We start from the raw sequence: 13,946 nt of genomic DNA, 5'->3' as shown, positions 1-13,946 counted from the left end.
CAGCGAACTACTGCTTGAGCAATGTTGACCAAAGTGTCCACTTGTATATATTTTTTGACACCTCCAGTATGTGTGTGTGTGTGTGTATATATATATATATATATATATATATATATATATATATATAATATGTATATATATACAAGTTGGTAGTGTGATAACAGAAGCAACTACAAAGTACATGTTTGTTATGAGCCTTCTCGGACCTTAGCATGTGATTTTTGTTCAATATAATGTCTTTCTCCTCTTGTTTATGTTTTTGTTGCATATAGCTTTTTCCCCTCTTTTTCAAAATATATATATTTCTCCTGATTGTATAGGTAAATACATGGTAAGTGTAGAGAACTAGGAAATTCAGGAAAGTTACAGAATTACTCGTAACTCCAACATCAAGATCTAAAGAGAGACAAGATGATCTTAAAAAGATGGACTTTGGCTTTAGATAGATCTGGATTTGAGTCAACCACTCATTAGCTAAGTGACCATCCATGGATTTAGTCTTCCTGAGCCTCAGTTTCTTCATCTATAAAATGGAGATCACATAAGGGCCAGATAGAATAACGTATGTAAGCTGTTTAGCCCAGAACCTTACATATAAAAGTGCTAAAAATGTTCCTTCTTCGTATTATTATTATTATTACTACCTCTTTTAATATTTTGGTGTATTTCCCTCCTTCTGCACATACTGTTTGACACAGTTGGATGATAATGTTTATATAATTTAGTATCCTTTTTTTTTCAAAAATTGTATTTTAATGCTTGTATAATAATTGTTGAATCATTTCCCCTTTGTGGGGGTATATTGGAAGTTTCTGGTTTTTCACTATCAAAAAGAACTCTGCCTAGAACATATTTGTGCCGTTACCTATGTTTCCTCTTTCTCCTACATCTCCGGATTTTTGACCAGTCTTCACCATCAGACAGGAAGTTCATCAAGGGCACAGTCTGTGTCTCCCCCATCAGACTGGGAGCTTCCCCAGAGCAGGGGATGTCTCCTTCCATTGGAAAAGGCCTTGGGCTGGGGCCCCATTTTGTTTGTTTGCTTTTTAATCAAGGTACAGTAGCAACATTACATATAGTAAAATACTCAAATCTGAAGCACCCTACTAGGCAGATTTTTATATATGTGCTATTGACACCCCCGATCAAGATTTAGAACAATTCCAACACTCCAGAAGAGGCCCACCTGCCCCCTCCAGGTCAATATTCCTCCCAGAGGAAGCCCTGCAGACGTTTAATCACCATAGGTTAGTTTTGCCTCTTCTTGAACTTCATTTAAATGGAATCGCACAGTCTGTATTCTTTTGCCTATGGCTTTTCTCATTCAATATTATGTTTGTGAGCATAACCCATATGACTGCATGTGGGAACCAGAACTAAGTTCTTTTTTGAGAGGGAAACCCCAAAGTAAAATACCTTTTAGATTGGGAAAGGGGTGGTGTGGGGACAGAGTCCCAGAGAGCAGTTTCCAGCCTCTCGGCCTCACATGGGGAGGTGCTGGCTGGGTAGTGAATGACCATCAACTGTGATTTGTTGGCCATCAGCTGTAACCGGTTAGCCAATTGGCTACTGATGTAACTGCGGGGCTGCGTTGATTGGTTGGTTGGTTGGCAGGCAGAGAAGTGAATGGCGGATTGTGGATAGTGTGGCTACTACTGCGTGTGTCTCCAACCCAGCCGCCCCGAGACTATAGTGGTATGACTCCCCTACCTATGGCTCCATGGGTGTTCCTTTTTGGCCTCACCATATCCTGCGTTCTTATGTGGGGAGCGGGACCAGAGACCCCGCAGGCCGCCCTGCACCACAAATGGCGCAGCGCGCAGGGTATGGTGCGGCCAAAACCTACGGAAGCATGGTGGAGCAGTGTGTGCGTGTGAAAGTGCAGTTTCAGAAGGCCCGAGAGGAGTTGTGCCGGGAATGGGAGGCGCGGTCTGCCTGGGAGACTCGAGCCTCCAGATGGTACACCTCCCTCCTGGCCATAGAAGGCGTCACCTTCCTTTTAGTGATGTGCTGAGGCCTTAGGCTCCGAGGGTTGCTGACATCTTGCACTGAGGCCTCCACCTAATCGGACGCCTGGCACAGCGAGCAGGATTCCAACCAGGTAGGAATGGAGTCTGACTCTGGGCAGGAGGACGTGTGGCCCCCACACAGTGTGTGGTGCCTGGTGGCCACTGTTCTCAGGAGTTGGACCCCCAAGGAGGGGTGGGAGGACATGGATGGCTCTCCAGGCAGCGTGGAGAGGGCCCTGCAGGCTCTGGCTGAGCGATTGCCAGAGGAGGAGAAGGCTGCAGCCGGCCATGTGGGCTGGATGTTCCTCATGGCCTTGAGTCTCAACACGGAAACTGCACCTAATGAAATGGCCCAGGTGCCGGACCAGGTGTCCCAGTTAGAAGCGCTGGAAGCCCGGGTCCGCCTGTTAGAAGAGAGGCCCCAAGGTGGGAGACTCTGAGGCAGAGGCAGAGGAAGCGAGTGGAGACAGTGTAGCTCCCAACCCCCAAGCCAGGCCAATCTTGAACAAAGGGTAAACCATGAACAACCTTTGGGCCCCGGGGGCATTGCTGCAGGCAACCCAGCTGTGACTGAGTTCACAGCCTACACCCCTTACACTCCCACTGAGTTGTAGGAGCTGGGGAGGCGGTACAGACAGTGCCCTGGAGAGCCAGTCTCGGCTTGGCTACCACGTTTATGGGATGAGGGGGCAGACAACATTCTCTGCTCCCCAGGCGAGATGGAAAAGCTAGCCTTCATGACAGTGCATCTGTCCCTGCGACAAAGGTTACAGAACTGCCGTAGGTTGGCCAAGACAAAGGCAACCACTCCCTAATGGAGTGGCTCACTGCTGCGGTACACACAGTATGGGGACAGGCTGGCGAGCTGCCAGACACTGTGAGTCAATGGCAGTCATATACGGAACTTACTCAAATCATCCGTGAAATGGGTATGAGACATGCTATTTTTAACCTTAACATGCAGGGGCCGGATGATGAGCTTTTTACAGCCAGCATGAGAGATCAGGTTTTGGATACTGCACCTGCGAGTGCTTTTGGATCCTTGGTCGCCATTCTTACGCCCTAGGTGGGGCGGCGGATCCATGAAATTACAACTGCCATGGCCACCCTAGGGGATGTTGAAAGTCGGAGGCGAAGGAAGTTAAGACAGGAGGTCCGCGCAGTTGAGACCTGGAAGCCCAAATCAAAAGTAAAGGGGCGAGGTCACGGGCCTCAGAGAGTGCCATGCGCACAGATGTGGCGTGATCTCGTGGTAGCAGGGGTCGATCGGGAAAAAATAGACCGACAACCCAATGCACTCTTGTTGGAACTTTGGAAACAGTTGTGTCCGGAACAGCAATTCCAGAGAAACCTAAAGGAGAAGTCTGGGAAAGCATGACCCGTGTCCCTCCAGGACTTCATGCAGCCGCTTGAGGACAACTCCTTTCAGCTTGATTAGAGGTGGGGCCAAGGTACCCGGTCAGAGGGGACGAGCAGGGACCGGAGGCCCCCCGTGGAACTGTCCATACATTGGTCCCCTTCTAATGTGCAGAGGGTTTTGGCCCTAGTGGACACTGGCGCAGACTGCAGTCTTGTTTATGGGAACCCAGAACTCTTACCCAGACCAGCAATCTGCATTGATGGCTACGGGGGAAAGACTGACTGTGAAAGCTGTTTCTTTACCACTGGGTATAGGAAGGCTTCCGCCTCGTACCTACAAGGTGTATGTCTCCCCCTGTTCCGGAGTATATCCTAGGAGTGGACGTGCTACATGGCCTCAGCTTACAGACGTCGGTAGGAGAGTTCCGTCTCCGGATCCGGGTGGTGAAAGCGGTGACACGCGGGCATACTCACCACCCTCCTCAAGTGTTGCCGCAGCCCCGGAGCGTGGTTACAGTGCGACAGTACCACCTGCCAGGAGGACAGGAGGAGATTGGTCATACAATATTGGAACTGGAGAAGGCACATATTGTGAGGCCAATGCAGTCCCTTTAATTCCCCAGTATGGCCTGTCATGAAGCCAGATGGGACCTGGCGAATGGCTGTGGACTATAGGGAGTTAAATAAGGTGACACCACCCTTGCACGCTGCAGTACCTTCAATTCACGATTTGATGGATCATCTGACTGTCCGCCTGGGGACATATCACTATGTAGTGGACTTGGCCAATGCTTTTTCTCCATTGACATTGCACCCGAGTGTCAAGAGCAGTTTGCTTTTACTTGGGACGGGCGGCAGTGGTCTTTTCAAGTCCTTCCGCAAGGATACTTGCACAGCCCCACTATCTGCCACGGGCTCATAGTCCAGGATTTGGCACAGTGGGATCGCCCGTCCTCTGTGGCCTTGTTTCATTATGTCGATGATGTCTTGCTAACATCTGATTCTCTTTCAGATTTCGAGCAAGCAGCTCCCTCTCTTCTCCGCCACCTGAAGTCACGGTGAAGGGTGGTGAACGAGGAAAAGATCCAAGGCCCTGGCTGAGCCTAGGAAGTCTGGCTGTGCCCAGAGAGAGTGGCAGTGCCCTGAGAAACCCTGGCTGTGTCCAGGGAGACTGGTGGTACCCTAAGAAGCCCAGGAAGTCTGGCTGTGCCCAGAAGGACTGGTGGTACCCTGAGAAACCCTGGTTGTGTCCAGGATATTGCATTCACCTCCAGGCTCCTCGCAGAGGGACCCTCGTGGAAGACGCTTGTCGCATAGATTGTGAGGCGAGACCCTGTAGGGGTGGAGTGTGAGGACAGAGCCAGGAGTGCAGTTTCCAGGCTCTCGGCCTCATGTGGAGGGGTGCTAACTCGGGTAGTGGATGGCCATCAGCTGTGGCTGATTGACCGACAGCTGTAACCAGTTAGCCAATTAGCCCCTGATATAACTGCCACGGCTGCACTGGGGAGTCAGTCGAGGGGAGTCGAGAGCGAGTCGGTTTGTTGGCAGGCAGAGAAACAGACAGCAGGTTGCAGGTTCGTGTGACTCCAGCTGCCAGCGAGACTATAGTGGTGTGACTCCCCTACCTAAGGACTCCGCGGGTGTTCCTTTTTGGCCTCACCATGTCCTGCGTTCTTACGTGGGGAGCGGGACTAGAGAGGCCCGCAGGCCGCCCTGCACGACAAATGGCGCAGCGAGCAGAGTCTCCCACATGACAGAAGCACAAACATTGCTAAAGTTCTCTTTGCTATATCCTACTTGTAGTGGAAAAAACTCCCTTCTTTCTCCTTTGGAAAGTTAGCAGTGATCAGCTACAGATGGGACTGAAGCATTTTTCACAGCTCCATTCACATATAGAAATAGCTCTTCTCTCCCTTCCCCAGCCTCCAAGTCTTGACTTGTGAGAAGGGAACCATAATCACCGTCCCTGTGGCTCAGCTCACAGGTGTATTGGAGTGAAGGGGGGTGGTGAAAGCAGGAGGGGCCAGAATGAGCTCATGGGAAAAGGGGTTGTACACACTGAGTTCTATAAAAACAAGTGAGGGCAGTGCTCCTTTCATCATGGTATTTCCGTGTCTCTGGAATTGGGTGGGTTTCTCTCATTTTGAGGGTCTCCTGGCTGGTTCATCTAGCTGCTCTCTTATATTCCACCCTCCACTGGTATAAGGGGTGGTGTTACTCGGGCTGAGTACCTACTGTGTGCCAGGCACCTCCACAGGGGCTCCACATGCACTGTCTTAATCAATCTTGACCTAATGAAGGAGCCCTCATCCTCCTTGGATAGAAGAAGAAACGGGCTCAGGGAGCTCACAAATGTAAATAACTTGTCCAAGGTCACGTAGCTAATTAGTGCTGAGTTTTTGAAGCCAAGTCTGTCTGAATCAAAGCTGTCCTCGAAGCACCCCAATCTGGGGCTCCACAATGGAGCTGTCTTCCCCCTCCCAGGCTGGGGAAGGGCTCCCTGGCTGCAGTGGCCCGTCCTTCTGGGAAAGCTGCTCTGGTCCCACACCTGAGCACACTCAGGCAGCTGAGTCTTCCCAGCCTCCAGCCCCTGGGTTGAGGCTCCCAGGCCCCCTCCCACTCACACGTGGCCTTGGGTAAGGACAGGGTGAGTGGGAGCCTGAACTAAAGGGGTGAGTCTTAAATGCTGGAATTGCAGATATTAACTAAAGTGGAAAGGAAACTGGAGAGAATCGTTTCAAAAGGACTTCCTAAGGGCCCCTGAAATCACTCCAGGGGCAGGCCCCTGGTGTGAAGGCGGAAGGAGGTACACCCCGAGTGAGAATACACTTCCCCTGGCCAGGTGGGTGCAAAGCTGGTCAGCCCCAGGGACTTGGGCCTATCCTGAAATCCCCAAGGGGGCCTGAGAAGGTTGAGCAGTGGGGAGGCTGGGACCCCTTCTCACCTGAGCCTGACGCTGCCAGATACCTGGGTTTGGGTGGGGCCAAAGCAGGGATGGATAGGGAGAGGCAAGGGAAGTGCCTAGGATGTAAATTTAAAGAGGTGCTTACTCCTTAGATGTCTCTCTTCCCTCACCCTAGTCCCAGCCCTGTCAAGGAGCTTAGGGCACTAGAGGTACCGTGTTTCCCCGAAAATAAGACCTAGCCAGACAATCAGCTCTAATGTGTTTTTTGGAGCAAAAATTAATATCAGACCCAGTCTTATTTTACTATAATATAAGACCAGGTCTCATATAGTATAATATAATGTAAGACCGGGTCTTATATTAAGTTTTGCTCCAAAAGACACATTAGAGCTGATTGTCCGGCTAGGTCTTATTTTCGGGGAAACAGGGTAAATAAGAGCAACAATAAGAGCAGTTAACATTCTGCTTACATGTGCCAAGCCCTGTTCTGGGCTCTATCTCTATCTATCATCTATCTATTAACATGTACAGTATATATATATAACATACATTCATTCATTTGAAATTATCCTCAGTTGACAGACAAGGACACTGAGACTCAGAACAGATAACTTACCCAGCTAATAACTTGTACACGTAAACGTGTTCCAAAGTCCACACTCTTAACCATGATACAGTATCACCCGCCCACCACCACCCTACACACGCAAAAGGTACCAGGTGCCCAGCTGCCACCCACTTACCTTATCAGGACCCCTCCCCCCAGCAGCTTGGTCACAGCTGGGCCTCTGCTCACGGCAGGCCCTTCGAGATGGGAAGCGTGGGTCACATGTGGACAGGGCCCCTTTTATAGCCCCACCATCCCAACTGGCTCTGTCTTCTGCCACCTGACCAGTCGGCTGCTACCTACCTGCCCATTCATCATGGACAAGGTCCTTGTCCTTCTGCTCGTCACCCTCGCTGTGGCCTATGCAGTTCCCGACCCCCGGGGAATCTTTATCAACCTGGTAAGAGGGTCTTCAGGGGAGGAGTCATCTGAACCCCCGGGTGGGAATTTTTTAAGCTTTGTTCTTGACCTCTGAGGTTCCCACCTGGGGCCGCGCAGTGAGGCATCTCTTTCTTTACTGCCCATGCCCTGCCCTGCGCCTCTTCCTTAGGGGCCCCAGGAAAGTCTGGTCAGCATAGCCCAAGCTCAGAGCAGTGGCTCAACCTGGCTGAGGGAGCTTTTAAAAAGCCGGAGCCCTCGGTGTCCGTCCTGGGAACTCGGGCGCAGAAGGCCCAGTGGTTTACAAAGCTCCCCCAGTGATTCTGCTTCTGACCTTGAGCACACACTTCCTGCATGCCAGACACAGTTCTAAATGCCTCAAGAATATTTACGCATTTAGTCCTCATACTAACCACACGAGACAGGTATTATCATCAGCCCCATTTTAGATGGAAAGCTGACATAGACGAAGGTTAAGCAACCTGCCTGAGATCCCACAGCTGGAAAGTGTTTAGCAGGGATGGAGCCCAGGCAGATGGAACCAGCCATACTCTCCCCACTGCCCCACACGGTCTGTCCAGCGAGAGGAGACATGGGAAAGCCCTTCGGGACCATCCACCCCATCCAGAGTTTCTTCACTCAGGACCATGCATGGGCTCAGTTTCCCCCTGAGATTATGTGTAAAATTCTGTGTGGGGGGCAGGGAGGAGTTTTCCAGGGAAATGGTCCTCAAAGGGGTAAGGGACCCAGAGAGGTTTGGACCCTGTTTGGGGCCACATGTGTATATCCCATGGGAACACTGAGGCAGAGGGTGGGTGTAATGCAGGGACTCAGCTCCCGCTCCCCACACAAGAACGCAGGATATGGTGAGGCTGAAAAGGAGCAACAACGGAGCCACACACAGGGGAGTCAGACCACTATATTCTCGATGGCGGCTGGTCGAGACACAAAAGCAAACATCCGCCAGTACCCTAACAAGGGGTCTTCCTGCACCCCCATTTCACTGGCGGCCAGGTGAGACACGGGAAGCAGGATCCACACGATCCTCAATCCACCACGTGCTTCTCTGCCAACCAACCCAGCCCCTAGTGAAGCCACAGCAGCTATATTAGTGGCCAATGGCTCACTGGTTACAGCTGCCGGCCAACCAGCCACAGCCGACGGCCATCTACTACCCGAGCCAGTACCTTTCCACGTGAGGCCGAGAGCCTGGAAACTGCTCTCCAGGCTCTGTCCCCACAGTGGGGTAATGACTTCCCCAGGGTCACCCAGGGACTTGGTAGTACAGCTGGCACTAGAACCCAGGCATCCTGCCCCCAGCCCAGGGCTGCTTTTCTGGCATCACACTGCATGTTTCTCAAGTGAGTGGGGGTGAGGTGGGCAGAGAGGCCACCAGGGCCCAGGGGCTGGATTCCTTCACGCACACCCTCAGCAGGGGAAGCACTGTCGGGGGCAGTGGGTGCCGGGCGTGGAGGTCTGGGTGGAGAAGGGACCAAGGGGAAGGGGCCTTTGGCTGATGGACTGCCCCTGACAGGAAGAGGGCGAGCTCTGCATGAACAGTGCCCAGTGCAAGAGCAAGTGCTGCCACCGTACAAGTGGGCTGAGCCTGGCCCGCTGCGCACCCAAGGCCAGCGAGAACAGCGAGTGCTCCGCCAAGGTGGGTGCCAGAGGTTGGGTGTGGTTGTGGTGGTGGGAGGGGAGAGGGGCCGTCCACGAGGGGTGGGCCCTGGAGAATTGGGGTGGGATCAGGGAGGATGGACCTGGAATGCTGAGATGTGAGAGGGAGGTTAACAGGCTTCAAAGCACTTACCCATCCCGTGGTCTGTCTTGACACTCACAACTGACCCGTGAGGTGGGTGGGGGCAGGGATTTGGTGTCCCCATTTCATGGATGGGTAAACGAGGCTCCCCAGAGAGATCTAGTTAGTAGGAGCGAATGAGCCAGATTGGGAACCAGAAGCTGGGTCCTCCAGGCCCACAGCGCCCTCTGGGGAGGCAGTCAGGAGAAGCACCATCAGAAAAGAGCCGGCTGCGTCTGGTTCTTGGGGTCAGGCAGGTGGCAATTGGTGCCCAAAGTAGCCCCACACAGCCTGGGACTCCCCTGGCTCCATGTCTCTGCAGACGCTCTATGGGGTTTACTACAAGTGTCCTTGCGAGCGGGGCCTGAGCTGTGATGTGGACAAGTCTATCGTGGGCTCCATCACCAACACCAACTTCGGCGTCTGCAAAGATCCTGGACGCTCCCGGGAGTGAAACCACCCACCCAGCCCTGCCCGCAGCGCATCACACAGAAGGCTCTCCTCCTTCACCACCTCTGCCCGGCTGGCCACCCCCTTGACCACCACCTCCATTTTCTAATTGGGTTCTTGGCAATTAAAGCCCGTCCTGCAAACCTTCCCCATGTTCCTGGATGTTTTTGCTGAATCAGCGCCTTTATGTTCCATCAAACCTTTGCCTCAACGGGGAGGGATGGGTCTGGTTCCAGGCAGGATGAGGCTGGACAGACTGGAGACAAAGTTGTGAAGCAGACCCCGGCAGGCTGGGAACCCTTCCATTTCTGGGGAGCAATCACGTTTCCCTGGGATGCTCTCCTTGCCCCTCGAGTTCTCAGACAGACAGGCAACTGCACACACACACAACCCTCTGGTGAGGAGTTATAATGACCCATATTTTTTACTCTGCATCAAAGCTTACCTGTCCCCTGTCCTGGGCTCACACCTCTTTTCTGGCCTCAACTCTCAGATGTGACAGCTATCAGACTCAACCCATGTGTTAAAGGGTCAGACCCCTAACATTGCTGTGGGTTAGTTACTGTGCTCGCAAATCCTCACAGTGATCCTGGGAGGCAGAGTTTATTGTCTCCACTTCATAGAGAAAAGAAATTAAGGTTCAGAGAGGTTAAATACCTTGCCCAATCTCACAAAAAGCTGGCACTAAACCCATCTATCACCACCCCCACCCTTTCTACGATTTCCTGTTCTTTCCCAATCATTCATCACCAAGACAATTGGCTGGAATTGCAGGGAATTTCGTTTTGGCTTCATATAAAAATGCCATGCCCCCTGGAGCCATCAAACCTGGGTTGCCTTAGGCAGTCCCCATCTCTAAAATGTGCAAGTGGAGGTTCACTGACCCCTCGGTGGGGATGCTGGAGAGGAGATTCACACCAAGAATGTGGGAAAGGAAACTAAATGAAACTGAGATACTCTCCCAGGCCCAGGTTTCTGTAGTTCAAGAATCCATGAATCATTTGAATAACCATGAGGTTTATGAGTTAGGACTGGATTTAGCTGTAACAAAAAACCCAAATAATTATGGCTTAAACAAATAGTGGCGTATATTTCTCATGAATCAAGAAATCTAGAGATAGGCAGTGCTGGCATTTGTTTGGGTGCTGGCAGATCTGCAGTTCTCTTGACCTTCTCCTCACAGTTGGCAAATGCTTTGATAGTAGCGTCTATCCTCTCACCATATTCTAAGTTAGGAAGCATGGAGTAGAGTAAGGGTGAGATAGGGGTGAAGGCAGAGTGTTTATCCTAGCATACCTTCTTGTCTTGCCCTAAAACCTCCAGGCAGACTTCTCCATAGCTCCATGACTGCAACGAGGTCACCTGACCACCTGCAGCTGCAAGGGAGGCTGGGTAATCAACTATTGGGAAAAGGGAATGGAATTGCCGTCACTGGCTTAGACTAATTACGATCTCTCTCCTGGTGCTGGGCACATACTACCCAAACAATACTGGGGTTCTGTTAACAAGGAAAGGGGCGGGGCCTAAGGCTGGTAAGAATGTCTGCCACGCCTGAATTAGTGCGCAAACAGAGGGGTTTTCAACACCTTAGCCCAGTAGGGGTCTCAGCCCTGAGGCAAGGGTAGGTCATACTCCTGGGTGCCCAGACTCAGCCCTGGGGGAGATCTATATTCATTCACTTCTTTTTTTTTCCCTACCCCCCTCACTCCCCAATTCTGAGTCAAGCCATTGTTCTCAGTCTAGTTGTGGAGGACGCAGGACACCGGCCCATATTGGTGTTATGGGCATTGCACTCTACCCAGCTGAGCCGGTCAGTCACCAGCCACTGGCTGGCAGCTCACTGCAGCCATTCACGGCAGCCCAGCTCCAGGTCGAGCCGTTGTTCTCAATCTACCTGTAGAGGGCACAGCTCACTGGCCCATGTGGGATTCAAACTGGCAACCTCAGTGTTAGGAGCACAGCATTCCAACAACCTGAGCCACCTAGCCGCCCCTCATTCACCTCTTAACACATCTACTGAATGACCACAGTGCCCAGCACTGTGTTACAAACTGTGGGGACATGAGGGAAATGTCTCTAGTTTCCAGGAGTGTGTAGGGAGTTGGACTATGCAGAAGTGGCCAAGACCCCTGTTCCCCTGTATTAAATCTTTTTATTTGAAATACCTGGAGTAGTACTTGTTTTTCTACACTGAACCCGATTAATACAAGACTGCTGGATGAAGGGGAGCATTTTATTGTTGTTGCTGTTGTTCAAAAGCACCTTCCTCTCGCTAAGCCTTGAGCCACTAGAAAACAGAGGAGTCACTGTTTTCTAATTCACATAAAGATACCCTGGAGGCTGTCACCTTGTCATTGACATTTTCCACCTGAATAGCCCACTCCCAGGAACTGCTCATCTTGCTGTAACTTTTTCTAGAGCTGATAGATATGCAGCTATAGCAGTAGGGGTATTTGCAGCCTTGAATCCACAAAAAATTCCTGATGCTGGACCCTGGATACCTACCGTCTACTATGGTAGCTATGAGCCAGCCACGTGTTGAGCACTTGACCTCACTGGAGAGGAGACATTTGAGTTACACCTAAATGGATATTATCACAAAACTATCACATCTCCCAGCTATTCTCCTAAGGGCCCATTTATTTTTCCTAAAAGTCATTTGTTTTCCCATAAATGCTCTTTTCTCTCTCCCTTTCCCAATTAAAAAGTCATTTTCCAAAGTGTCCTTCTCCCTCTCCCTTCCCAAATTTGGGTGGTAATAAGCCCCAAATTCTAATTGCCTCATTGAGTCATTTTTGTACGAGCTTCTCCACATACGCACATGAATAAAAATGTCTGTTTTCTTGCTAATTTGTCTTTTGTCAGTTTAATTTGCAGACCCTCAAACATTGAACCTAAGAGGGTAGAGGAAAAGTTTTTCCTTCCCAACACTTAGAACCAGTTTAATCATATCAGCAACATCATTTTTTCTTACTCCCCTTCAAACTTCTAAGACTTTGGGTATCCTTGGAGGCTGGGTTTCCAGCCTGCAACCTCTCTTTCCAAGGTTATGTCCTCTGTTTCCAAGGTTTTCCAAGTGTCCTCTGTTTCCAAGTGTCCAAGTGTTTCCTCTGTGTCCTCTGTTTCTGCAACCTCTGTTTCCAAGGTTTTCCAAGGTTTCCCAGGTTGGAGAAAGCCTATTTGGCTTTCTCCAAATAGGGGGAGCTCATAGCAATATGTATCTGTCTGATGTATATATAACACTATGTATCTGTCTGATACCTTTAGTACAGGATGGCATAGTCTACCAAGGTATGGTTTACACTTTTGCTGTGATTTATAAGTACAACCACAGCTTATATCTCAACTATTGAGCTCTTGTACCATAACCCTGACACCCTGGAAAGTACACTTGGTCAGGTCTAGGGACTTAATCAGAGTGATGGCTGAGTGTGGAAACTTAGCTCCAAAATCTGAAACGGTTATCTCCAAAATGCAAGCTGACTATAACAGGGCCACCTTGATGCCTGCCTCTGCTGAGAATGCACTACGCACAAGCCAGCAAGCCTGCAACGGGCTCTCCGAGCCTCACAACGTGCAGTGCAACTTCCTAAAACTCCTCTTGATTCATTCTCTTCCCATCAGCACAATAAATGCTCCAATCTTTTTTTTTCTTTCTCACTCTCTTTCCTTGGCTCTTTCTCATCCCTTCTTTCTCTCCCTGTATCCCAGAAGAGTCAGGTTCATCCCTTTTAAGCTGTGTGACCTTGAGCAGGTTGCTGTGGACAAAAGAAGGGGTTCTATGGAAAGTAGCCTCAGGGTAATCTGATGATAAATTCCTAACTGGGCAGATCATGGTGGATAGTCACACCGCAGGCCTGTAAATTCTTTAGTAAACATTTATCTGTGCCTTAAGCCAGCCCTGTCCATTGTTTCTGTGCATCTAGGTTAACTCACCTTTAAAATGCCCCCTTTCAGACCAATACTTCTAAAACATACATAATCTTAACTAGCCTGTAATCCAATTCCCACCTTGCTTTTTCCCACCCTCATGTAATCTTCCTTATGGTCCCTCCTTAATCTCAAACACATTAAAAAACCTGCAAAGTTGTTATTCTCTGGAGCATTTGAGAGTTTGCTTCCCACATATATTGTGAGCTTGGCTCAAATAAACTCTTATAAAAATTCTCTACAAGTTTGGATGATTCTTATGTCAACATTCCTCAATCCCTGTTTCCCCACCTGTAAAATAGGATGATAATGATACTACTCCTTAAAGGATTTCTGGAGAATTAAATGAGATCATGTGTGTAAGGCATCTCGCATGGCCCCTGGCATCTAGTAAGTGCTCAATAAACATTCAATTCTGTATACATGTTTGTTTTGTACACTTTTGTTCACATTTCTGAAATTTAAGGTCAGGGAACCAAGAGCTCAGATGTAAACTGAGCTTATTATGGC

At 50.1% G+C, this 13,946-nt stretch overlaps 1 protein-coding gene across 1 annotated transcript; it reads left to right on the top strand.

Annotated features, from left to right (window-relative positions):
* The first annotated feature begins 7,166 nt into the window (after positions 1-7,166).
* On the top strand, positions 7,167-9,636 carry CLPS (colipase). The gene is made up of 3 exons (XM_033103368.1): positions 7,167-7,280; positions 8,793-8,915; positions 9,379-9,636. The coding sequence occupies exons 1-3, from the start codon at positions 7,197-7,199 to the stop codon at positions 9,508-9,510; spliced, it is 339 nt and encodes a 112-aa protein (XP_032959259.1). The 5' UTR covers positions 7,167-7,196; the 3' UTR covers positions 9,511-9,636.
* The last annotated feature ends 4,310 nt before the right edge of the window (positions 9,637-13,946 follow it).

The sequence above is a fragment of the Rhinolophus ferrumequinum genome, chromosome 3 (genome assembly GCF_004115265.2).
Source record: "Rhinolophus ferrumequinum isolate MPI-CBG mRhiFer1 chromosome 3, mRhiFer1_v1.p, whole genome shotgun sequence".
In the NCBI taxonomy this organism is placed as follows: domain Eukaryota; kingdom Metazoa; phylum Chordata; class Mammalia; order Chiroptera; family Rhinolophidae; genus Rhinolophus; species Rhinolophus ferrumequinum.
This window is presented reverse-complemented; position numbering and strand designations above follow the sequence as displayed.